Below are 26533 nucleotides of genomic sequence, written 5' to 3'. Positions count from 1 at the left end.
CATACCTATTTACATATTTAAAAAATTTAAGAAAGGCTTCAGTAAAATCTCTCCTAAAAACAATTTACTTCAGAGAAACGTGATATTTGGACAGATATTTGTTTTGAATGAGTTCAGGTGTCAAAGTACTTGTCCTTTCAAATATATTAAGAAAGCAAAAAGTATTATAATTGTTCAATACAATGAAAAGACAACAATTACATTACAATTGACAAATAGGGAAAGCATGTACCATTCCTGCCAAGAGTTTTCTTGCCAGCTTCTCAGAGCAAACATTATCCATTTCAATTCTTCCACAGTCTTGCAGCAATAGTGAACTACTGCTGAATTAAGGCCCACCTGGTCTCAGGTGGAAGCACTCCTGTAGAGACCTCACTGATCCAGGCTGTGGGAACCAGGATAAGCAGCTAAGTGTGCAAGACATTGTGAGGACAGACGGGTGGGACTGCTCAAAAGTCAGAGCACAATACAGTGTGTTGTGATGATTCTCCATGGGAACAAAACCTTTCTTACTCAAAAAGATGGAGGAGAGTTTTCTGGCCTTTAGAATACATGGCTTCCTCAGCAACAAGAAAACATGTCAAAGCAACATCAGGAACTATTAATGGAATTTCAGAGGACAATTATGCTTTCACTTGATCTTTTACCAAGAATATTTTAGAGGGTAGGGAGTAAGGTATATTTACAAAGCTTCTGTAGCTTAACTAGTCTTCAATAACAATGCAGTATAGAACCACAAAAATTTGTTTAAAATTTAACACATAGTAACATCAAAATAAACAAATGTTTCCATGGAGACAACTACCTAAATAAATGCTCACAATGGATCCAAGGCGTGACGTCATCCAGTCCTGCCTGCAACCATAGTAACATGCCAGTATAAACAGAAATATTTTTATTTTTCTATCTAATAATGTCATAGAATCAGCAGTTTTATGGCAGTGCTTAAAACATATTCTTGCAGTGCTGAGTGGTAACACTTCTAAAATAAGAGCAGAGGTATTTATATCAGGGCTATTACTATTACCATGTTCACTATATACAACAAGTGGAGTATGTGTATGGCATAGCTAACATATCAAATTTCCCAGAGCAGTTGTTGACCCCACTAAACAAAGAAATTTAAGTTCCTAAGGCAACATGCTGGAATGCTAGTCAGAGATCTGTAGCATCTATTATTCTTGGGTATTCTGCTTTCCTTAATACAAAAATCCCAAAGTTCTTAGACTGTTGTGTCTCACTGTCTTGCTAGAATAAGAAGAATTCAGCCATGTGTTGCTTTTCATACCAAATAGAGAATCCTTCAGTGCCCTTCTCCTGTGTCACCAATGAACCTGCTTTCTCCAAGGCAACAAGATTCACTAAATCCATATTTGCACTCTGCAAGCGCAATACAAAACAAACAGCCTACAAATTTTTGCAACTCTGGAAGAGTACCAGAAAAAAACCAGTTAGTTAATGAAGAAATTTTCCAAGAAGGCAGGTAAGTGTTTCAGCTACTAAAAACATATCCATTGAATACCGACTTTCTTGAAACCCATGAATTTTCAAATGCTACTGCATGTCTGCAAATTGTATGCTTCTAAACTCAGTAGGCCCAGATGGCATTATCACTCTTCATTTGCAAAATATAAAAGAAAGATGTCCATATAACGTTCAGATAGTATGTGAAAAATCAGTGTTTAGAATGATCTAATATTACTAAGATATTTATACTAAACCCCTATATTTTAGCAGAAACCTGAGCTACAGGGAAATTGAAGATATTATCATTACAAAAAAAAGTAGGAGTACCACTTTCGGCACTGTCATGAAAACTTCAGATACAGTAATTTATGAAAACTTCCATTCTCATAGAATATAACTGTGACTTATCCTTGTCTTCAAGTATGGCAGTAAATATATGGACCAGTTAAAAGTTTCCTAGGAAGTATTTTCAGGCTTTTTTTTAACAATCATATGAGCAGGATTTTCAGAGAAGAGATTGCTTCATTTTCGCCATTTAAAGAGAAAGCGTTATCCTGGTACCAATCAGCAAAAGAGATTTTTACATAACTTTAAGCAAGTAACTGCTTTGAAATTAAAATCTACCCTGCAACCAGTGTTACTGTTGTATGAAGTCCAATGAACATACGAAGGAAGGAGTACAACATCTCAAGTGTTGAATGTGAAACTACAAAAAAAGTTACTGCATAATTATATTTACAGTAATGTACACTTTTGTTGCTGCATTTTTTTATAGATTTCATTCTATAAGATATGGCAGAACTTTGTAATTCACTCTTCACAATTTCTTTTGCTTTTCCAGGTGCAACATGTATAGAAACTTAGCAATATTGTAAGAGATGTCTTTATTGTATGTTTTATAACCTAAAAAAAAATAAATTACTCTTCTACTTATCACAGAAACTGCAGTCTATCCTAACTGTATTAATGCAATCCAAATATTTGGCATAAATGTAGGTGTATTTTCTCCGCTCTCTAGGGATGCAAATTATAAATATTCATACATGTGGCTACTCTCACAAGTAGCTTTTCATTTCAAGTAATTCCATTGTGAAATTCGTTGTTGCTTCGCTTCTCGTATTTTCTGCATTGACAATAGAAAGTTTTTAAAACAGAAAAGAAAAAAAATAGGCAGAAAAAGAATCTATTAAATCAATTTTTAACAAACAACAACTTATATTACAATCCACTAAATTCAAAGGATTTATGAGACCCTTAAGAACTTACAAATTACTGTTAAACAAAAATCCTTGCAGTGAGGGAAGAGATTGACCAGTTTGCATGTTTTCTTACCAAAGAATGCAATTCTAGCAATAATTCTTTCATGTGTACTACTGTGGATTCTTTGCATTTGTTCTTCTTATCCTGAAGTACGTATAAATGTTGTGCTTACATGAAGGTTTCAGTGGACCTTTTATGCAAGATAAATAGACAAATTACATTTCAGCCTGACCTGACATCCTCACACAGAAGGAAAACACTTTTTTTCTTATTTGTACCAAAGGCTCACTGGAATTTTTTCAACTTTTATAACAACATTAAACTTAACTAATCTCTAAAAAATAGACTCAGCTTTGAAGAAGTATAAGGACTGCTCAAAAGTTTCAAAAGTTTTGTTCACCTGCTTTGGCAGAGGTGGAGAGGGGGTGTTAAGTCTACAAAAATGTTCATTACTTCAGAGATAAAATCTCTCCTGGAGCAGAGAAAGTTACCAATCAGGGAATACAACATTATCTTTCAGTAGCTCTTAGGTAAACATATCTCTTATTAATTTCCTTGTTACTTTACCCTGGCTATCAGCAACATGTAGTTCCTACCTATTTTGCCAGTATCTAAAGCATAATAATAAATAAAGATTGGGAAAGTTAGCAAGACAAAAGTGGGCTTTATACACAGTAACTCATAAACCCAAAGAATTTCTACTAGATTAATTATTTTCTAGTGTCTGAACAACAAATGCCATTGTCTTAAACTCCAAGTACAGCTGGCTAGAAAACAAACCCTGTTGGTAAAAACCAACAGAAAATACGTATGGAAGTTTTAACACAATGCTAAATGGCAATTGTAGTTGGGTTTGACAAACACATCTTCTTGTCTTTGTTGTGTTCCCTGGCCAGACTACAACTGCCAAAATCCACCAGCCCCATCTCACTGACCATAAGAATCCCAGGCTGAAGTCCATCTTACGAGACAGTGGTCACAGGAGAGAGGTCTGAGAAACTGCTGAGCTAGCACTCTCCCCAGAGACAGAGACAAGAAGCCCGGAGCTGAGCTGAGACTGCTGAACAGCAGCAAGGGCATATGTTGACATTCCCCTGGAGCCTCAGGTACCTGCCACCTCAGAACTCACTCCTGTGAAACAGGACTGGATTCCTTCTACCCCAACAGTCACAAAAACCAATACTTCTATCTGCTAATGTTGCACATTTTTAATGCTATATCATGGGGTTGTCTTATCACTAGCTTGCCCAGAAGGTGATTCAAGAAAATAGCACTAAGATGGTATCTATCATTAAAGGAAATAATAAGACAAATTCTTAAGCTGATGAAAGTCAAAGAACATTTGAAAATAAATGCCAACGCTGCCTATCATAGATCAAGAAAGAAACAAAACTCTACAGCCTAAACATACATTTCAAATAAACCAGTTCACCGATAGTATATCTAATTCCGGCAACACAACTTCCAAGAAAATATGTGTACGGTCTCAAAGTGAAAGTGGACTGATACAAGATACATTCTTACTGAGTAAGAATGTGCATATATAGTGTCTTCAATTGCCTAGATAAGATCCCCAAGGAGAAAAGAAATAAAGAAAGAAATCAATCAAATAAGTCATTCTGTGTATGTTACACTGGACAACTTCCAAGACTGTCTTTTCTTCTCTGCCTTTCTCCACTTTGATGCACTCAAAAAGGCCAGTGATTGTAGCAAGATTTTCCAACTACCCTTGTAAGCAGCTCAGTTTGCATATTCTCCCCAGTACTACAACACAGTTGAGAGCACAAGCCAAGTAAGTGTTACTACAAGCTACAAGTACAATTAAGGGACTCCTTTAAAAAGCATGACCCTCAACACAATGAGGTGTGAGACAATTTAAACAGCTACTGTGGTAACAAAAAGCAGAAAAGACAAGATTATTATATCAAATAACAGGGGAAGGGGGAAGGTAAAAATAATCCAATTCTACTTATAAAACAAAACTAGAAAAATTATTTGGGCTTCATACAGAATATACCAAAACAGATTAATATCTTCTCTTAGATTTGATGAGTTTCTGACCAAGCTTGCCTAGGTTTTTAGGCTGCAGAGAAAGATTCACTAAAGCGCCAGTCTGGTCACAAGAATAAGCATAGACCACAAAGACAATCCTAATCAATTCATCACAGCCATCGGTCTCCACCAAAATTCACCATCAGTTTGGCATAGCCCTACACTTCAAATCTGAGTTAGTGTTGTGCTGGACATCAGGACTCTTGTTAGAATATTGACTTTTAGCACATATTCCACTTTAGCCTCAGTCCTCTGAGGCCAAGCTTTGGCAAGATCATCCTGACTTCATTCAGATATCCTTCAGAAAACACCGACAGCACTTACTGCAGTTTCTTGGAATAGCCTACATTTGTCCTGATCACACCATAGCTGCTTGTATAGTATAACACCTGTGAAACTGCAGTCAATATAAAATATCAGGTCATAAGCTGAAAGCCATATCTTCAGACAAAGCAATAAAATTTTGTAAAGGAACACGAAAGAGATCAATTTTGACAATGACAAACAGTGTCTCACAACGTCTGTAAGCAACAGAAGGAAAATTTAGATGATATCTACAAAATGTGGGGGAGACAAGGAAATTACAGCAGAAAAGCACTTACTTGATTTTACTGAAGACGATGTCAACATCTGTGGTTGTTACGTTCTTCCCATCTATCACATGACAGTCTTTACACAGCTTTGACCAGTTCTTCCCATGCATTTCTTTTCCTGTGGCTCTCGTATCACCATGGACAGCAAATTTTCTGAAGGCCTCTTCCAGAGCACTTATTTCTCCTGCCGCAGCCCCCTCATGGGAGTTGGTTGAATCGGTGGACAAGCGTTTTGCTGGCTTGGTTGATTTGTCAGCCATTGTGCTACAAAGAAGAGGAGGGTAAACTCATTACATTAATTTGCACTAGTTTACTTTCTGTCAATCTACATGCTACAGTTATGTCACAACGTATGCAAAATAAATGATCTATAAAGTTAGCAAGAACTCACTGCCCTCTATCACCAAACATCAGTCTAAACATAGAACTAGGTAACTCTCTGCCCATGTAGAAAAAAATCTAGCATATTAAAAAAAAAAGACAGGGAAAGAACGTTCCAAAATCGAGTACAAACCTAGTTTCACCATCATTGCATCAGCCAACAAGAGAACACATTTGCTTCCTTTTTTTTTTTTCTTAAATGGCAATCACCACAGTCACTCCACTGATTTGAATAAAAGTATGCCCTTTACATTGTAGGCATTACTATCAACTTGTCTTTCTGAAGGAAGAGTAAACATCCCTTTATTTTCTGGACTGTGGCTTTTTTTTTTTTTTTAACTGAAAAATTAAATATTTTGAAAGTGTAGCAAAAATATTAATGTTATATTATGTAAAGACTAACTATGTAAAGGAGGCCTCAGAAATGCTTAGGCAAGGCTCTCTTGTTAACAAAACCATTCAATTCTCAAGTTTAGGCACAAAAAACTGCAGCTGTGGAATTCATTTGGAAGGAACACACCCATGATGCAGGAGCTCTGAGAAGGGATGGCATTACTGCAGAGAAGAACTTTCAGACTACCCTATGTACATGTAGGGTAGGTTTGTCTTTTAAATGAAACCTAAAACTGAGCAACAGAACACCAATGCTATTTTCAGGTGTCTCCATAAACAAACAAAAAACCCTAACGTGCCAGAAGCAAGTCACAGAAACCTCTGCCTTCTGCCCATGCACTCTTCACTTGGCAGAAGTAGGAGGCACTGAAAAGTCTAGGCATAGGGTACACTGTCTGCGTGTCCCAACAGCTGCATGCAGACTGCTGCCAGACTCGCATCTGTGGTGCTGCTACAAATTTTAACCCATAAAGAGGTGCTTCAGGTATCAGAAATTTGGCAAATATTAAATAAGTCCACCATACTTACTTTGGCCTTTCTTCTAAACTCCGAGCTGTACAGGGGATGTGATTAACATATACAGAGATTGGTATGTATTTCTAGTTAGGGTTTTATTTCTGCATCTGATAAATTCCTTTGGCTTATATACTATACATCAACACAAACACCTCAGCAATGGAAAGTTCTAAAATTCTACCTCTTCCAATACTGTTTAACCTCTGTCACTTGAACAACTACAGCATACCCTTTCCTGCACACTACAACAGAACTAACCATAGCTACTTGCTATGCAGCAGCTATTGTTAAGCTTTGTGATTAGAAAGAATCTTCTAATAAAAAATACACAAATGGACCTTTGTCCTTTACGCTAGAGCAAATGGAGCACGGTCAAAGCACTATCGCCCATTCTGAAAACATCCAAGTAAATGTTTAAAAACCTTGTTATATCTTAAGCCTGGGGATCTTTCTGGTTTTTTTACAGTGTCAGCATGAGTTCTGGCCAACAAACCAAAATGCTAAATTAAAATTAATGCGACAGGAGTTTACTAACTGTAGCCTAAAAATTATATGTGCACCTATGAAATAAAAAGAAAATCACAAAGGGGGGAAAACCAGTTTGAAAATGTCAAGTTAATTAAAAAGTTAAAAAAGTAACCAATTCCCATTTCTATTTCCTTTGCACCCTGCCTACTCTCCAAAGAACAGCAATTTTACCTCAAAAAACTTATCTGAAAGCATCCCAACACAGAAACTTCAAAACAAAAAGCATACACAGTAAATTGTAAGCTACTACAAATATTACAGGTGGATATACTTTTACCAAAGTAGAGTCTAGACTAAACAGTTTCATCAGACTATACACATTCATTTGCTACCAAAAAAGTAAAGAGAGAATGAAAGAAGAAAACAAAAACATCGCTGGCACAATCTATACAAAAGAGTATTTCATCAAAAATCATGAAGTACATGATGTACTTTTGTCTTCAAGGAAGCCTGACTTCCAAAGGCTCTTCCAAGTTTGTGCCATTTCAAATCAACTGGATCTGGAAAACAGAGTCAGAAATTTTCCCAGCTACCACTAACGGTCTAGAGAAAGAAAGAGAGTACAGAACAGCAAAAAGCTAAGTGTGTATAGGACACTAAAAACATAAGTTTCCACCGTACACAAGTAACAGGATAGAAGAAGGTGGAGATTTGCCATAATAACGTATGTACAGCTCGTGTTATTTGGTAATTTTATCTTGTGCCAAATAAATCAAGAGATTTTCAGGGATAGCTCCCTCTTGCTCTTAGCAATTCTCTCAAGAAGCTATACTCAGTGAGAATATCTTTGAAAGGTACAACAATCGCACAGTTTACAAGCTATAAACAAGAAAATACCTGTGCCACTCTGTCTCATCTGAAACTAGAAAAAATAACCATGTGCCTACATTTTTAAGTATCTCCTGAACAAAATCTTTCTTTAGCCACCATCAGTGTCTTTCTGGCCAATTTTGCTTAGTGCTATGTTGCCTAGAACCATAACTCAACTTTGCACAACACAGCAGAATCGTGTTTAAAAAAGCAAGTATTGATTTCAAATCATGAGCAAAAAAATTATGGTTTTCTGAATTGTGTGATTTTTAAAACGATACTACTTTTTGTCCATACTACGGTCTTATACGGTTTTCAATATGATAGCTATATCAATCAAAAATATTTTTTACTTATTTTTGGTAGCTAATAAGCATGTATCAATCTTTTACAGGAAAAATGCTTAAAGGAACATATTTCACACTGAGAAAGACAGTTCACTTCCAGACTTAGTTCTCCTAGACATCAATAAATAAACTTTGTATTGGGGTGTTTTGAGTAGTTCTGGATTAGGGTGAGCAGACACACTCTACAGAAAAGGCTTCAGTTTTGAATGGTGAAACCCGCTATGCAACGCAGACTCATTTCAAAGAAATCCTCCCCGTCTAAAGCAGAAGGTCAAGGATAGATAAAACCAGGGTTCTGCTGTGGTTGCCAAAAATTATCATGGGTATTCCTTACCTTGTTGAATCATAATTAGAGTTTACTTCTTAAAATCCCACATAATGGCATGAAATTTACTAAAATGAAGCTACCTGGATTTATGAAAATACTGACCTACTCTCGGCTTAAACTTTTCCTTCTTAACACTACAAACAACATACTCTGAAGGGAAACACATTCATTAATATTCTATAATTAGAAGGTAAAGAATTGCACAACACAGGATATGAAATCAGACTTTTAATGGAGTCAGCTCCTTCAACTTTATTAAGTAATTAGAGACAAGGAAGGACATCATGCCATATTGGAGAAATGATCTCTCCAATAGAAATACAGAATAACTTGTTTGACAAAAATTCAAGATCAAATGCCATTTTGAGTCTTCTTTACCCTTTTTTCCTGGATAAAGGGATCAAAAGGCGTTTGCTAGATTCTGCTAGAAGTAAAGATTAGCAGTAATTTGCTGCAGGGCCACAGCAAGATGATAGTGATAAAAGAAAGTGACTACTCTAAAATACCAATTCTAAAATTCACTAAAACAAAATTAAGCCGCTGTTCAAAAGCATGAGCTGTGTAGATGCCAACTATAACAACTACAGCTAACCAAAAATGCCTTTCATCACCGTCCAAAAAGTCTAATATGTACACAGTCAGATAATCCTAATTTCCAAAGCCAGCAGAAGGAAGAAAGGTGAGACTAGCCACCGATCCCGCCCTTTCCAAATACTGCTGGCTCTAACCTAGCAGGTCCACATCACCAAAAGCAGCCCTATAAAGAAAGGGGTATAAGCAAATGCTAGAGTTCAGCAGGTTTGTGAAAGAACAACTGTCCCAGAAAACCCCTGGAGTTTCAGAAACCCACAGAATACTTAGACAATTAGGTGATGTGTTATGAACTGCTACAGTCTGTGTTATGCAGTACTCCTTTAGTATGGTGAAAAAACAGTTCTTGTCCCTCCCCTCATTCTGCGGTAGGTAAATAATACAGCACATTATACAGAGATTAAGCTAGGGATCAAACTAACTGATGTTAGTCACTGATGTCATTACTAACTCATGCTAAAAGAGACTGAAAGTGCGGATCTGTGTTCTCAGCACATGCCTAACCCACCAGAAAAAGTTTTCTAATTTCATCAAACTGCCTTTCAGCCAGAGACTACAACATATATACTCCTCTGCAGATAGACAGCTGGGAAAACTCCACTAGATAGAGTCATGTATTAATCTGAATTCTTCCAAAAAAGGAGGGGACAAGAAGTTATTGTTTCTGTGAATTGCAGTTATCAATTTTGTATAGCTGTGAGAATATCAGGTACATATAAATAGGCCCAAAGCCAACTGTAAACTCTACTGAAAGATTATATTATTCATATCCTCTCCAGGTGTCAACATACTGCAGGAATTCTGGTATAGCTTTGATTTAGATTTGTGGGAATTGCTCTTAGAAGAATCCATCTATCAACACCAACAAGGATGATCTGAAGACTTACTAGAACCTACAGTATTTTTCCCAACAATTTCAGCTTATGCAACTCTATGAATATGCATGTAACCTACCTGGTCAGAATTCACCATGGCACCTTTTCTGCCCTGTCCCCGAGAACTAATTCATGGCTTATCCGCTCAGGAGTTGCAGACAATTCAGTATTTGTCAGAGAAGTTAGCATCACTGCCATGCCACAGAGAAACCAAAGCAGAGGGATGAAGAAATATCTGTTTTGCTGCCAGAGTTCAGAACATAATGAGGACCCTGGGACCCATACTCTACACTGCTTTAATTATTGAAGCCACAGAAAGCAGGTACAGCAGTGTAAGGAGTGCTCTAAAGAGCCAACATTCTCTGACTCTATAAAGGAAATATAAATATAGTTTCACTAGCTGCAAATCTATTAAACCAGTTTAGGATCTCCATACCAGAAGATGTTTTTCTAAAAGAAAAAAAAATAAATCAAAAGGATATAAAAATCTGAATGCTTTTTTTTTTTGGTTATACTATGTACTTTCTCATCTGCCTTGTCTAGCTTGCGGACTAGCACACTAAGAATATACTGTCCCAATATAAGTTGAATTGCTTTCATTTGCAGCAGGTATTAAAAAGTACTAAACCACATCTTTTAATGGAAATCATGCAGCATTAACTGCCACAGAAATTATATGAGTGTAATTGTTTAAGACAGCACAACAGACTAGAACACTATAGCAGATACTTATAATAGTCTCAGATACATTCATGTTAATGAAAAAGGCAGCTTATTTTAAAACTTGCTTGTTCTTTAGAATATTTATCAACCAAGAATTGGCTAAAACAAGGTCAAAAGTCCTGTGAACTAAGGGAAAGTTCCAGTTCAAACTTTTTAGCAGCTGATCATTCAAGCATCAAGCAGACCTCTGTTTGGGAGATTGCTGAGATTGATGGATTTGCAGAAAAGATATGACAGCACAATTGCACAGTTGCAGTGCAATAATAGTACTATTAACATCTACTCTTTCCAGTAATGCTCACCTTTGCCAGTCTTATTTCTCAGGCATAACACCCAGCTCCATTGCAACTTGCAACACGACTACACAAGACCCCAAAGTTACATTTACACTGAGAATCAATGTCATCCTCCAGCTAACATCCAAAGTCTGCAGTGTAAATTCCTAAGGCTTCTACACCCTAAAATGCACTATCTGCTTAGGTTCTCAACGGTAGCCCTAATTTCTTAATCGCTTCTACCATATCCCCCAGACAATTAAACAGCAAAAATCTACAAATTATATCCCTGACTTCCTTCTGTTCCTTAATTCCTTTTGCTGTCGTTTTTACACAAAGTCCAAGGTTCTGCTTTGCTTAGTCAGAATAAAGTTTTGGCCACAGTGTAGAGTGAGATGGTACCCTAGCTGTACCTTAAATATCCACCAAGATATAATCCAAAATGGAGGTTCCCCAGTCTTTCTGCAACATCCTTGCCACTCAGCAATACAAATAAAGACACTGCTCTACTATCTGCAAAATGTCACCAGCAGGTTAAAAAATGTATCTTTGAAACACTCTGTTCTATTTATACTGGTCTTTAAGTCGAGTATGAGCATGCAGGCTATACAACACTCTTGCTCTTTGCAATGGGCATTCAGACCAAAAAATTCCCTACCTGATAGGCAAATTTCATACAACTGGTCTTCCTTGCACCCTCACCTTCCACAAGGGGGGGAAATATCACCAATTAATCTGCAATAGCATCTATACATCTACTTAGCTGGCCAAGAAAAATGGGATTCTCTATTCAGTCAGAATCTCTCGTGCATATGGTTACATTTGAAGGAATGCTCAACAAAACAGTAGAGAGGAATCTACCGATTTAGTGAGAATCAGAAATAGAGTAGGCAAAAACGAGAGATAGTGAACCCCTCACAAGGCAGATAACACAGCCAGTAAGTTGAGATAAGTCTGGTATTACAAAAAGACCTGAAGAACCACGTGGTTTTAACATTAACAATTTTAGTTTTGTTTTAACCATAATAAGCTTCAATAAGCTTCCTATTTCTATGCCATTCCCTTACAAAGGCATGAGCCTCTTCACACTTACATTTTCAGATCCTTAGCCTAGCCAAACTACCAGCCTTCCTAAAGATATTTTCTAGATAGTCTTAAACCTGACAGGTCCCTGGCTTTCAGAAAACTGGCATACTAAAAGCATTCTGCCGATAGGCACATAACCTAGTAGTTTTATGTCAAGTGTTACCTGTTTTTACCTTCCATTCTCCTGCTGATCTTTCCTGCACATCAAGTGTTGGTAAGCATGCAAGTGCTTAGGATATAATTTTTATCAGAATCTGCTTCTGCAATGTTGGTAAAAACCTATCCACTGCACCACAAATAGTTGCCATCCAAAATTTCTTAGGATCTTCCAGCCAATCCAAGCAAAAAAAGAAAGCAACTTTTCAATGAGCATAGAAGGTGCTATTTTTATGAGTGAATTGGATTCATAACATTATGAAACTGTGTAAGGCATTTAAGTTTTTCTGACTGCATCTGGTTTATTTTAGTACTTGAGCTATCTTCCCCTTGTTTTAAAAATGTTACAAAATTGCATTGAAGGGGAATTCTCATTAATTTTCTGTCTGTAATTATTTATGCCAAATAAAAACAGCAGAGACAAAGTACAACAGTTGGAATCTTTTTTCCCACATTTTTGCATAAACATTCAAGCTGAGGGAAGGAATAAACAGAGGGAGAAATGCAACATCCTCCTAATAAAATGCAATGCTTTAGACAATGCTCTTAAAGCTTCCTTCACATTTACCTGCAGAAACTAGAGTTAAGGTACTTTCTTCAGAGATCTGTTCTGGGTATATTCCTCCACATATGATGCTGAAGTGAATGAGAGCCATCCACTTTCCCTAATAACACAGAAGGCAAATGAGCAGAGAACACTGCCAAACAAGCAAAGCTAACGCAACTCTATCTGCAGGTAAACCCATTTTAACTTACATAAATGCTTCCCTGGACTTTATGGGAAACTGCATGGCTGAACCTAAAGCTCTCATAACAATGTGTGTGAATCTAGCACTGTGGACAAGGGCAAGGCTGGTCAGATCATACAGCTACGTTAAGATCTTCAGGAGAACACATACAGAGTAACAAAAAAGGTGGTTACTCAAGCTGTCCAATGTTTCTCCTTAGCGAAACAGTATTTCAGACTGCGAACAAATGCCATTACACATGCCATTAAAGGAACAAATTTAGAAAACATATTATCAAGCACTGAGATTAGCTCGACTGCTGACAAATTATTGTTACTGTTCTATTTCTAAGAACTATTGCTATCCACTTAGTTACTTCATGACACCACTTACACACAAAACTAAGTTTAGTTCCTAGTAAATTACATTCTTCCATTTCAAAGAACCACTTCATAAAATATCACTTCTTTATATAAATGAAGCACCTGTACACAGACACGCAAGCATTTATCAGTAATAGTTTTATTACAACTTTTTTCTTTTAAAAGACACATGTTCACATAAGACACAGACAACACTTAAAGCTACACGAAAATTCTCTAACTAAATAACTCTTCACTAACTCTACAATATACTGTAATACCACCATGTCACTCACACAAGGTTTCAACTATGAAGATAAAAGTATAAATACAGGCATCCACTAAATATACATGCAGTGGTGAACTCTTATTATGCATTTTTTTCCATTATGCCACTATTCCATTTGAGGGTTCCACTTTCTAGGTACTCTTCCTAAGCAGACAGCAGTCACTGGTATATGAATAACCCGGACACAAACATTCTGCAATTTCACACACAGGCAAGGATACAAGCCAGTGTCTAGAACAGCCTTCACAGAAGACAAGGAATACAACACCAATTAAAGCACAGCAAAAGAGGAGACTCAACTGTTTAGATGAGGTCTTTTTTCACGGTGCATCAAAAAAAGACTTGGGAATCACAGATTCAACAAGAGCGGACGACAGCAGCTGCTCTCCACAGTAGTTAGTCATACAATTAATTTACAGCTCCAAATAACACACTGGACCTGTCATCACTTTAGGATTAGTTGAGTACAAGTTCCACTACAATCATAGAGCTTGCTTAGCCTCATTTCTTCAGACGCTGTACATTGTATCCTCACATCACTCCCACCCAGATCAGATTACTAACCTGAACTTCCACAGAATCCTTTCAAAATATTTCTGGAAAAGCTATGAGTAATGAAGATTCACTTCATGAAAGGACATCAGAGATTATACAGCAAGAGCACTTCAAACTCCAGCAAGATGGTACAGGTAAAAAGTATCTAGAGAACAAGACTGATGCTATTGACAGGGACAGCATTAGATATATTTGAGCTAACAGAGACTTGCAGACTTGAAAGCATCACCTCTGATCAAAGAACTGGAGATGATATAAGAGCTCCAAAATCATGAGATAAGATGTTTTACCATAAGAGACTTTACAAATTACATTGGTGGAATTCTTTAAGTGACAGAAGTCACTTGAATGAGAGATCCAAATACCTTTGTAGAGAAATTGAATCACATACTAAACGGTTATCACATACTAAATAGCTCTTTACTGTCAAGGAACTCAAAAAAACTCAACAGCTGAAAATTCAGGGCATGCCAGTGCAAATTAGAAATATGACTTCCTTAGGAAGGACAATCAACCATGCCAGATACTAAAGGGAACTTCCAAGAATAGCTGCAAATACTTCACGTCCTTGTGTCTCCACATTAGACTTCATTTAATACAGAAGATACACTTCATCAAACATCTCTGAAAGACAGACTTTTATTAGTGTAGGTTATTGCTCCCAGATAACTAACTGAAAATAACCAATGCATGAATCAGATTAGACTGTTCAAAGATCACTTATGTTCTTAAAGTCTGCTACTCAGTTTTGTCTAAATCCAAAAAAATAAACCAACCTTTAAGTACAGAATTTTTTCAACTACCCACAGCTTGGTATAAAATAAGAATTAATTATTTCCTTTGCTAAATCATTAGTAAGTTCTTTCACATCTATAAGCACCTCTAAGATGAGATATTTGGGTACTAGTCCTTCTAATAGTGACATTAGATGAGACAGGCAGAAACATATTTGGTTTTAAATTAAAAATTAACAGAGTAAACAACAAGGAAATAATAATTTTCTGAGCAAGACCTCTCAGTACTTTCATTTCCATTGCAAGAATTTCATTAGCATTGATCCAATAAAACACCATTTAAGACCTTGAAGGAGGACTGCAACTCTCAGAGATTCAAGCAAAAACTGCTACATCCTTGATTTTTTTTTCAAGCTTCTCTATGCTCATTTTGCCAAATGCTCCAATATGTGAACACTGACACATTAGCATATTGGCTAATCTTGAGATTAGTCAAACTGGGCAGGAATTAACTTCACGAGATTATTTAGAACAGTTATACTGCAGATTCATTTTTGTCTTTTCATCTCCTACATAATGCATTGTAACTTTGGTCTGTACACTCTTGGTTGCTAGTTCTTTGGTTTCTATACAGGGCAAGGTAAACTCAAATCATACCTCAGAATACCATGAGGCAGGAGAAAGATGAGAAGGAAAAGAAAAAGAAGAAGGAACCTTAAGACAACTAGCAAGACTAAGAGCCTAAGCTTCTTCACAGTTGCCTCAGAATCCTGACACAGTTAAGAACCCCTGTTAGCAGCAGCCAAGTAAATTGCCCACCCACTACATGTAACAACTAACAATAAAGAAAAACTTCCCATCTGTTTTGATGGACATACCACTGTGAGCCAAGAAAAATGAGTAGCAGAAAATCAGTCTGTTCTGCTCTGTCAGCACTTGAGATAAAGACCCACTCAGAATGATGTCCTAAAACCTGAGCAGGATACACACACTTGTCCTGTAACACATGTACAGGCCCCGGGTACTTAAAGACCATATTTATACAGAGGGATTTTATCAATAACATCCTCTGAATGTACAGTTATCTTCACTACTATTTCAAAGTATTCCAATAACCAGACTATATTGAAATAGCAAATTCTTGCAGTACTTCTATGTTTGGGCAATTTGGGATGGGCAGAATGATGCATTCACTCAGAAATTTCTTACAGCTAAGGGTATATTTGTTATTATGTATTTTGTGGAGGTTTCGGCACATGAGGGGGATGAGAGGGAGAAAGAGTTAGCAGCTAGAAAACACTGGGAGAAGGCAAAATAATGTGATTTTTCCCATACAAGACTTTGAATTTGAAATGAAAACTCCATTTCAAAATTTTAAAATATTACCTTAAATTTTAAAAACTGTGAAAATTAAGTAGTCTGAAGATAAATTTTTTCATATTGGGTTGATGTAGATTTTTTTAGTTTCAGAATTTAGTCGAGTCAAACACATTTTAAGATCCCCTACAAACAAGCCATTCACATATTCCAAGAATGCCCCTCAGAGAATGGTGCAAGTCTTACATTTAGTTCTACAATTCCCTTTGCTCTAACAGATGAGAATGAGAAAGTACACAGCTGAATAATGCACAAATGTACCAGTGTATCCTTCTTAATCTGATTCCTTTTTTGCATCAACTTATTCTGTATTTTGGATCATAATATTTTGGGGGCTGGGCTCAAGCTTTTATTCCATGGTTATATTGGACATAATCATTAGTTAAGGTCCCTGACCACAGCTCCTAGACACTATGCAATACAAACAATAAGCAAAATATTTCAACTAACTAGCAGAGGCACCTAAAAGCACTAATACCCATAGTGGTCATGGCAGCATGGCAGAGAAACAGTAGGGGTGAAAATTGTATACCTGCATTTAACTTCAGCTATGCATAGTATAAAAATGGATTTTGGGGGAACAAAAAACCCAAACTTTGTTGCTTGCTGAAAAGACTCCATTCCATTTATGCAAGCCTGCAACCAGAAGGCATGTACAAAAAGAAAGGATGTGACATCACTGAGTGACTGACTACACCACAGAATGACTGTTCTTGTTATCATATATGAAATATATATAATAGTACATAAATACATATAGAGATAGAGGCTTGTGAATACAGTAACATCCTCGCACTGAAGACTTACATAATCAAAGTGTTATAAGCAAGAAGAATACCTGATATTATTTTAATTTGTATTCTAGTTTATCATCCTAGAGAAAGTTATCAAGTTTAACCATCGTATGGCTTATTCTCTGAAGCACTATGAGATATACTAACTACAATTAATTGCTTCTACCTACAATGAGAACACAGTAATGTTAACATAAGTTGACATAACCGTCTCCCTCTCTCCTTAAAAAATCCTTTTTTTTTTTCAAATTAAGCTCAAGATACAAGAAGCAAAAATAACTTCTATCATACACTTGCCTACAGAAAGTAACTGGAACGAATATATCTACTAAAAATTAAATTAAATAAAAAGACATTATTTTTGACCACAGTCAATCCACAGATTAAACTGGACACAGAAACAACTACTTGCTGGATGTATATTTCCATTTATAAATATCTTTTCTTAGATTTACAAGAGTCAAGTGCAAGCACTGTAGGAGATTCCTATGTGAACTTTATCTGCAATTTGATCCTTGCATAGCATGCTGTCTAAGCATTACACTGTACTATAATTTAATACTGGACATACACTTCAGCAGTTACAAATGACAGACTATTTAAAAGCATTTGACTGTGACCCAAAGATGTACAAAAGCATTCAAAACACCATTTTATTTTGGACCGTGGAGAGGCAAGGTTGCATTGGGGTAGGGCCTGTAAAAACATTAAAAAGTGGCTCATCGCTAAAGGAAGAAAAGAATAGTCTATCATTTTAAAAACAAGTCATACACATTTGATAAACAGCCATGCTATTTTAAGCCTGAAACTATGGAAGTGTATAGGTATCTCTCCGGTTTTCCCCAAAGTTTTCACAGCACTAGAGGGAAAAACAAAACCAAACCTTAATGTTACATTATCATGCTAACCCTTTCCAACCATCTAAAACATGATATTTAATGCTAGTTGAGAAAACAGTGTGAAGGTTCAGTAAAAGACATACATCACGTATTTCATTTCAGGTTGGGGGTTGGGTTTGCTCCTCCTTTCCTTTTCAAATAAACATGAGCAGTTATGCAATCCTCGGTAAAACCCGAAAAAAAACTGCCCCCTCCCAGAACTGCCCATGCAGAGCCTGCAAAACACTAACAGGGAAACTGGTTGTCAGCAGCATCTCCTGCAAAAATCGAAGCTGTCAGCGTTTAAGACGCTTTTCACATATGTGTTCAGCACCTCGTAGCGCACACCCAACTTCCCTTCGGAATAATTTCACCAAGGTACAAGAGCTTTTACCCAGGATTGGAGAATTATTTGCAACCGGAGGAGGGGGGCGGGCAAGTAGAAAGTGTATTTATTTTCAAACGAGCTAGCCAGGGTTACAGATTAATTCACAGAATTTTGTCCCGTTCTTGTTTTCCACCCCGGAGTACTGTACTCGGCTATATACCTGCGGGTGTTACCCTTCAGCCCCTAAATAGTCTTCCACACCTGATGCTGCTTTTCGCGGAGGACGCTATATAGGAGAGGCTCTCGGAGACAGAGCTCCTTCAGCATTTAAAGGGGAAAAAAAAAAAAAAAAAAAAGAAAGGCAAGGTGCCTCTACCCATTGGTCTCCATAAAAGGGGACCGCTGCCTCTACCCAAGCGCACGCAGCAGCAGCAGCGGCGGCCGCGGCTTTGTTGTCGGCTCCGGAGCGCAGCGGAGCGTTCGGTGTGTGGTGCGCAAGGTGGCTCCTTCCCCGGCTCCTCCGGGAGATGCCCGCGGCGGCAGCGCCGGGCTCGACACCCGCCCGCAGCCAACCTCCATCATGGACCTGCCGCCGTGAAGCCGCTCACGGGCCCCACGGGGCTGCGGCCGCGCGTCCCTCGCGATGGCGACCGGGGGATGCGGCTGGCGGAGCCCATTCCGATGGCAGGGGAAGGTGTGCAGCCCCGCTCCCAGCCCCTCTCCCCGCCAGCTCCCTCCCCGCTGCGACCGGAGGGGAGCGGGGGACACGCCGAAGATCGGGGTGGCAGCGCGGGGATGAACCCCAAGGAGGGGAGCGGCGCACACAGCCCCCCGCGGCCGTTACATAACGGCAAAGGCGGTGGCGGGTTGGGCTGCGCTGGGCTGGGCTGGGCGCCCCTCCGATGGGGACGGGCATCGGCTGGGGGCACCGGGGCCGGCAGCCCCCCGGCATCACCTCCTACCCTCGCGCCCTCGATAAGCGAGCGGCGATCGATCACCGGCGCGATACGAAGGAGGGAGCGGGCACAGTGGACATGACACACGACACGCACCCCACCCACCCCCAGCAGCGCGGGGCTCGCCTCGCCTCGCCTCGCCCCCGGGAGAGCCGGCCCCGCACTCACCGCCGGCTGTGGAGGGGCGGCAGGTCTCGGGGGCTCTCGCCCGGGCTGCGTCCGGCGCTGTGGGCAGCGGCCGCTGCTCTCGGGGCTGGCGCGGCGGTTGCGGCGGCACCGCCCCCCCCGTGCGGGCATTGGCGGGCGCCCGGCACCGCCCGCCCCGAGCGCCCATAGGCCGCGCGCGGCCCGTTCGGGGAGAGGCCGCGCACGGACCGAGGCGGCGCGCGGGGGCTGCCGCCGTTGCTGCCTTACATGGGCCGCCGCGCCCGCCGCTGTGCCACGCGCGGTGCCCGGCGCGCGGCGGCAGGTGCGCGGCGGCAGGTGGAGCCTCGGCCGCCCCGAGCACCCTGTGCCCCCTTCCCGAGACACCCAGGGGCGGCAGGGTCCTCTGTGTCCTGCAGGATCCGGCAGGTTTGGGGCCGGGTTTCCGCTCGTGCTTGAAGCTGGGGTTGTCGACGTAGCTGAAAACCGTGTGAAAGGCTCGGCTGTGTGGCGCAGTGGGCATTCCATAAAAACCTCGCCTTCCCTCAGTTTGCCTGCTTGCCTGGGCTGGCACAGCGGAGAGGCGCAGCCGCCATCCTAGCTTAGAGCAATCCCATCCCAAATCCTAGAGCGCAGAGACAGTTCAGGAGTCAGCAGAAATCTGATGAACGCTTGTGCATCCTCATTCGTGAATTTGTAACCAGAGTCCAATGACCCCGCAGAGCTTGATGGGCTGTAATTTGATAGGCTGCTGTGCTGTAATAAAGTTAAAACAATATACCTGCAGAGGTGAGGGAGAGGAGGAAAGCAAAATGTTGATGTGCAAGAGTCTCGATTTTTCAATCGCAGAAGAGATATATGGCTAATTTTTTTAATTGGTCATATACCTGTCCTTGCTTCAAGATGCATAACAATAGTTTGCAAACTATTATAGAACTAGCTTATGAACTCTGATTTCAGTAACTTAAGGCAATTATTGAAATGACCCAGAATGTCATAAAGGAGCTTTAAAGGCACCTTCATATTAGGATTGAGATTAGCTCAGTGGAGGTTTTGTGGTAGAGGTGGGTAAATGCACTTGTGATCTCTCATAAGAGCACAAAACAAAATCATCCACAAACACTACCAAGTCCTTCTCTGCAGGGCTGCTCTCAATCTCTTCATGCCTCGGCCTGTATTGGTACTTGGTAGTGAGACTAAACATGTATTCTTGGTAGGCACATTCAAACCCGTTTCTGAAACACATGCGTGCATATACACACATAGACAGCTATACGGGTCACTACAGCCAGAAATACTCAGCACTCACACAAACAGAAACAGCACCAATGGCCTTATCTTGTTGCCCTTTGGCTAATCAGGATGCAAGTCCATTAGTAGGAAATATATGCATACATATAATGTGCGTCTCTCCAACAGCTGAGCTTAGATACTCAGTCTAACCCTGGATCCGCAGTGTCCCCCACTGCTGTACCCTGGACCCAGTACCCTAAGCTCCCAAGACTTGCAATCCCACTCTGGTTACTCTTATAGACCGCACTCACAGACACACACTATGCATTGGCTGATACCTGGATCTCTGATCTCCCCTGCAGCTGTACCCTAGACATATGACCCCCACTCCAGTGCCTGGTACAGATCTCCTCACTCACATGCACTACAGTTCTCTCAGTAGTTTGGCTTAGACATGCAGTCTGTCCAGTAATGACCATAGATCCCAGATCTCCCCAGTTGCTGACACCTGCACACACTGCTCCCCAGACCACCCAGTCCCACTCCAGCTGCTGCTTCAGATTTCCTTGCACGTAGCAGCACATAAACATGCACACTTGATCTTTCCTGGGCACACGGCACCCAATGTGTTAGATAGGCTGTCCTTCCAGCCTAGATCATTGTTCTCCCCAGCTGCCTCCCACACAGACTCCTGGGTCATTGAAGAAGGAGGGCAAGGAGGTGCTCCAGGCACCAGAGCAGAGATTCCCCTGCTGCTAGTGATGAAGACCACGGTGAGGCAGGATGTGCTACTGCAGCCCATGGAGCAGATAACCATCCTGCAGCCTGTGGAGGACCCCATGTTGGAGCAGGTGGGTGCTCCCTGAAGGAAACTGTGAACCTATGAAGAAAAAGCCCATGCTGGAGCCAGCTCCTGACAGGACCTGTGACCCTATGGAGAGGAGGCTATGATGAAGCAGGCTTTCTGGCAGGACCTGTGATCCCATCTGGGGACCCTCACTGGAGCAGTCTGTTCCCTAAAGGACTGCATCCCATGGAAAAGACCCACACTGGAGCAGTTCATGAAGAACTGCAATCCATGGGAAGGACCTATGTTGTATAGGTTTGTGAAAGACTGTCTCCCATGGGAGGGACCCCATGCTAGGGGATGAGTATGAGAACAAAGGTACGGCAGACAAACCATTATGAGCTGACCTGAACCCCTATTCCCCATCCCTCTGCACTGCTCAGGAGGAGGAGATAAAGAAGTCAAGACTAAAGCTGAGCCTGGAAAGGAAGGACCAGTGGGGGAAATGTGTTTTAAGATTTGGTTTTATTTTCTGTCATCCTACTCTGTCCTTTTGATTTGCAATAAATTAAATTAATTCCCCACACTGACTCTGTTTTGCCTGTGATAGTTATTACTGAGTCATATCCCTGTCCTTGTCTTGACCCACGAGCCTTTTGTCACATCTCCTGTTGAGGCAGGGAATTGGTAGTGGGGCTTGGTGGGCACCTATCAGGCTAGCCAAAGTCAACATACCATATTATCACACTACCTTAATAAAGTAATGTAACTCTAGATTCATCTTAATCCTGTGTGGAAATTAACTTCTTCCATATTTTAAAGTAAATTTGGCAGTTCTTCTTTGTCTGCATTTATTTTCATTTTTTAGCTCAAGAATGTTGTCACTGGGTCCTATGTGTGCCTTGGACATTTCTTTGAAAAACAAAATAATGTGATTGTGAACCTGCCTTTATGTTGTGGATTTCTTCAGCACTCAGTACACTTATTTTACACGATACAATCACACTGTTACAATTAATTCTCTTGAGTTCCCAGAAGTCCTCTCTTATCCTTGCACAAAGCATGATTTTTCTCAGACCAGAAAAGAATCTATTCAGTTCTACACTGATGAGACCGTAGTGCTCTGCCACAGAACAGGACCTCACAGAAATCCAGATAGTAGTCCAACCCTTGATTATCTTGGTCTCTTTTGGAAGTCTATTCTCTTGCAGGAGAAAAAGACCCTTGACCATGACCTCACTATCTTATCCTAAGATTGACTGCATTTCCCGAGGAGGTTAGTACAGCTGTGTTTGTAGGCTGTCACTGTGGCTGAAGGATACCGTCTTTTCTTCTTGGCACAGGCCATTGTGTGAGTTCCCATGAGACCTGACCTGATGATTTTTCAATGTGACCTAGCATTTTAAATTCCCTTTTGCTCTACTAAATAGACGTTTGAAAATATTGTTGATCAAATGTAATTCTCTCTGACACACTCTCGTTAAACGCTCTCAAGCCACTGCAGCAGCAGTACTTACCCTTAGAACCCAGGAAGGGAGCAGAGTGCTCCCATATCCTGAGTCCCACTGGGACTTTGAGAATGCAAAATTCCTACAAGCTGCAGTTTAAGGATGAGCTTTCTTGCCTCTGGGCTGATGGCAACAGAGAGCAGAAAATTGGCTCTACAGTTATCCTTTCCAGAGCTACACAATAAAAGCACAAACAGATTTCATGCTGAATTCCAGATTGTTACTGATTTTAATAAACACTACAAGAAGTACACAGATCTATTAAAAATAAAACTGTAAATACTTTCCTGCTTCGTTTTCTCCATCAGCTAACATACCAGCTCTTCTTTTACTTCAAGACAAAGTCTTCTGGGAGGGATGCAGATCTGTTTCCTGCAGTTGACACAGCTTCTTTTCAAGCTTCTATAGGCTTACTGCCCATCCCTGTCATTTCTATAACGTTTATCCTCGTATGAATTCTGTTCAAAAGTTTTGCTGTTTTAAATACTTTTTTGCTTTTCTTCCCTCCTTCCCTGATTCTCTACAATTCTTTCCTGCTTAGGCAGCTCCTTTGCTAATACATTAAGCCAGTTCCACCAGAGCTGGAAAACTCTGTGGCCAACATTAGTTCCCAGATTGAGAGAGATGAGATGCAACACTGACAGAATGGTAGATTGCATAAACACTGGGTGCTCAGTGAATCAGCATCCTGTCTTGAGCCAGAAGTATTAAACAGTAAATAAAAGGATTTCTGAAGCCATCAGGCCTGGGTAGGGAAATATATCACCAAGATCACATTATTATTATTAAAGATCACTTTAGTTCACTTGTAATTTTCAAACACGCTAAGTTTTAATTAGAAAACTTGTGCAAATCAAAGAATTTTGTTGAAACTACCATCAAAATTGTGGAATAATTTTTAAAGTGCCAAGTGGTCCCTTCATTTATAAAAGTAGGGGTTGTTTGTTGTTCAGTTTTTAACTTGTTTTAGTCACTTCTTGGAATAGTTACAGGAATTAAAAATCAATCAAGCCTATTCCAGTCTTCTGTCTTGTGAAAACTAAGTACAGTTTTGCAAGTTACACAAAGAGTCATAAACATTGCCATTTGTATATATATGTGCAACATACACGTGGTCAATGTCACATTATGTTTTTTATCAATTTATGTACAGCCACATGTATAGTCTTAGTCACTTACAGGAGGGCAAAACTAGCTGCCTGCCAGATACCCACTAGCAGTACCAATACATTTTTTAATATATGACATTGCAAAGAATATTTAATTGCATAAACAATGTGACAGAATTTCAAGTAGGTAGCCAAGCTTAAAGGGCCATTCTCATGCACAGAAGGTTTGACTTAGGACATTCTGTATTTTGCAATATGCAGTCCTGTAACACTGTATAGCAATTAATCCAATTGGATTTATGGAATCAGGACTGCTCATCAATTTTACTGAAATACAAATTAATACTAAAATCACGCAGATGTAGAAGCCAGACTTCAGGAGATGTGCACATGTATTAATGAAATAACTTGGTCACTCAGTACAAAGAGACCTGCAAGTGACTGAAAATGATAGAATTTTTATTTACCAAACCTTCGATCAAAAATTATAATCAAGAGTTAAACTTCAGTCAGAGCACACAGAGCTTCCAAAGCTGTAAAGTTGAAAACACCCTTTCTCACTCACTCTTCTCTGTTGCACGCTAACCCTTTTTGGGAATAACTCATCACATGATCTTTTTTTCAGATGGAATGCTGTTCCAACCTCTATTATATTCTCTTCCCCAGTCCTACCATAAAGTGAAAATGAATAAAAATTAGGACAATGCAGAACAGCTCTAGAAAAGGATAAATTTTGCAGCACATCCACTACTTTGGACCAACATTCCAGAAATATGGATTCCACTAGTGTATTTTGTACAGGCTTCCCATGGAGAGCTATCAACATATTCAGTTTCACTCTGTGTATATTTTGCAGACATAAATTGGGGAAAATCCATTTTGCAGTAAGAAATCTGAGCAACATAGAAATATTGTAGCACGAAGTCATTACTTAAAAGGAAAAAAGGTCTTTATGAGAGAAGCATTCAGTGATGTGAAGGTTTTGACAAGAGGCATGTCCTTCATTCATTGAATATCTTAGCTATATGTGAAGTGACTTTGTAGTTAAAGCCGCTGACTTTTTAGTTAAAGATGGCACATTCAAAAGCCTGTAGCGTTTAGCCATTTCTAAGTATCTACATTCTATATAATTCCACATATAGACAAAGACAAAAGTAGTTGCTGCAGTCTTATTAATTCTCTGGGTTTTTTCTCCCTCAATTAACCATTGAAAACATTTTGCTGTCTCTTTTTTGATAGTTTATTCGACTTATCACATATAGTCCCAATTGTGCTCTATATTTGTTATCTCAGAGCCTTAAAATACTCTCAGGAGGAGATATAAATCGCACTTCTCTTTTTGACAGGAGGGGAAATGGCCAGGTACTGAACCTTGAAATTGCAGAGAGGGTAGGCATCAGTGAAGTCTAATACCTAAGAGTCAGCATTGCATTTAAGAGAGTAAACAAAACTTAAAGACATTTATATGGAAATGGCCATGCCATGCTGTTTCCTTAGAGCAAGGCTTTTCACCACTGCTTTGCCTTTGGTGACCTACATTCTCAAATGCTGCAAGGAGAGGTGGAAAAGTCAAAATAAAAGATGAAAACTTTACCTAGATTGGTCACAGAATAGAAGAAGCTACCTGAAGAGGTACTCTCATCAATTAGCTGCTGGCATCTAAGAAGCTGGGTACTATTTTGTTCAGTTTAGCCTAAAATAGTTTGTGTCAGCAGATATGAAAATGTATGAAGGATTTCTTAAAGTCATCTGTTTGTTCATCTCAAATGTTGTTGACTGCCCCGGCAGTAGATTTGTGTTAAGTGTTATCCAAGCAGCTACCACATGTCGCTATTTTTCTTGGCTACAGACAATAAAATGAGGCTATCCAACAGATTTAGTTGTGATATTTTATGTCTTCTAGTGGTGTTAAGACAAACGTATCTTTGTCAGAGCTCATCCCATCAGCATGAATATGTGCCGTCACCACACTTGGACTTAGTGTAATTCAGCCTAAAATTGACATGTGAAGTTCTAGCCCCACTAAATTTGAGAGCTTTACCATTGACATAAAAGGAGTTAGCATTTCATTTGTGATTCCTTTACTTTCTCATTTACTGTTACTAAATAAAACCATAGAAAAGTCAGATTAAAACTAAACCACACTAAGCCAAACCACACCAAAATATCATCTGCTCTGTACTGCTTAGGAAGCATGTGGTTCAACATGAAGCAAAGGGTCAAATACAATAAAGGTTCCCATATTCTGTGCTGTTATTTGATTTAGGTCTAATGTCCTATTTGGCCACTTAGTGCTTATTTCTCAGAAGTATTGGAATAGCTGAGTCCCACTCCTGAGTTCAGTATTCATCTAATGCAAACAAAAGCCAA

At 39.6% G+C, this 26533-nt stretch overlaps 1 protein-coding gene across 2 annotated transcripts in view; it reads right to left on the bottom strand.

Moving 5' to 3' along the window:
• The window catches only part of TPPP (tubulin polymerization promoting protein), a 73372-nt gene extending 53690 nt beyond the window's left edge, over positions 1–19682 (bottom strand). The window contains exons 1-2 of one of the 2 annotated variants that reach the window (XM_032674381.1): positions 19551–19682; positions 5382–5636 (exon numbers count right to left, since the gene is read on the bottom strand). In XM_032674381.1, the coding sequence (XP_032530272.1) occupies positions 5382–5632 (251 nt within the window). In that variant the 5' untranslated portion in view covers positions 5633–5636; positions 19551–19682. Of the gene's footprint in view, positions 1–5381; positions 5637–18202; positions 18232–19550 lie in introns of those variants that run through there. The other variant, XM_032712997.1, reaches the window with a different exon arrangement.
• Positions 19683–26533: the final 6851 nt, after the last annotated feature.

The sequence above is a fragment of the Chiroxiphia lanceolata genome, chromosome 1 (assembly GCF_009829145.1).
Source record: "Chiroxiphia lanceolata isolate bChiLan1 chromosome 1, bChiLan1.pri, whole genome shotgun sequence".
Classification (NCBI taxonomy): Eukaryota; Metazoa; Chordata; class Aves; order Passeriformes; family Pipridae; genus Chiroxiphia; species Chiroxiphia lanceolata.
Note: the sequence above shows the minus strand (reverse complement) of the source record. Positions and strands in the feature narration are given on the sequence as shown.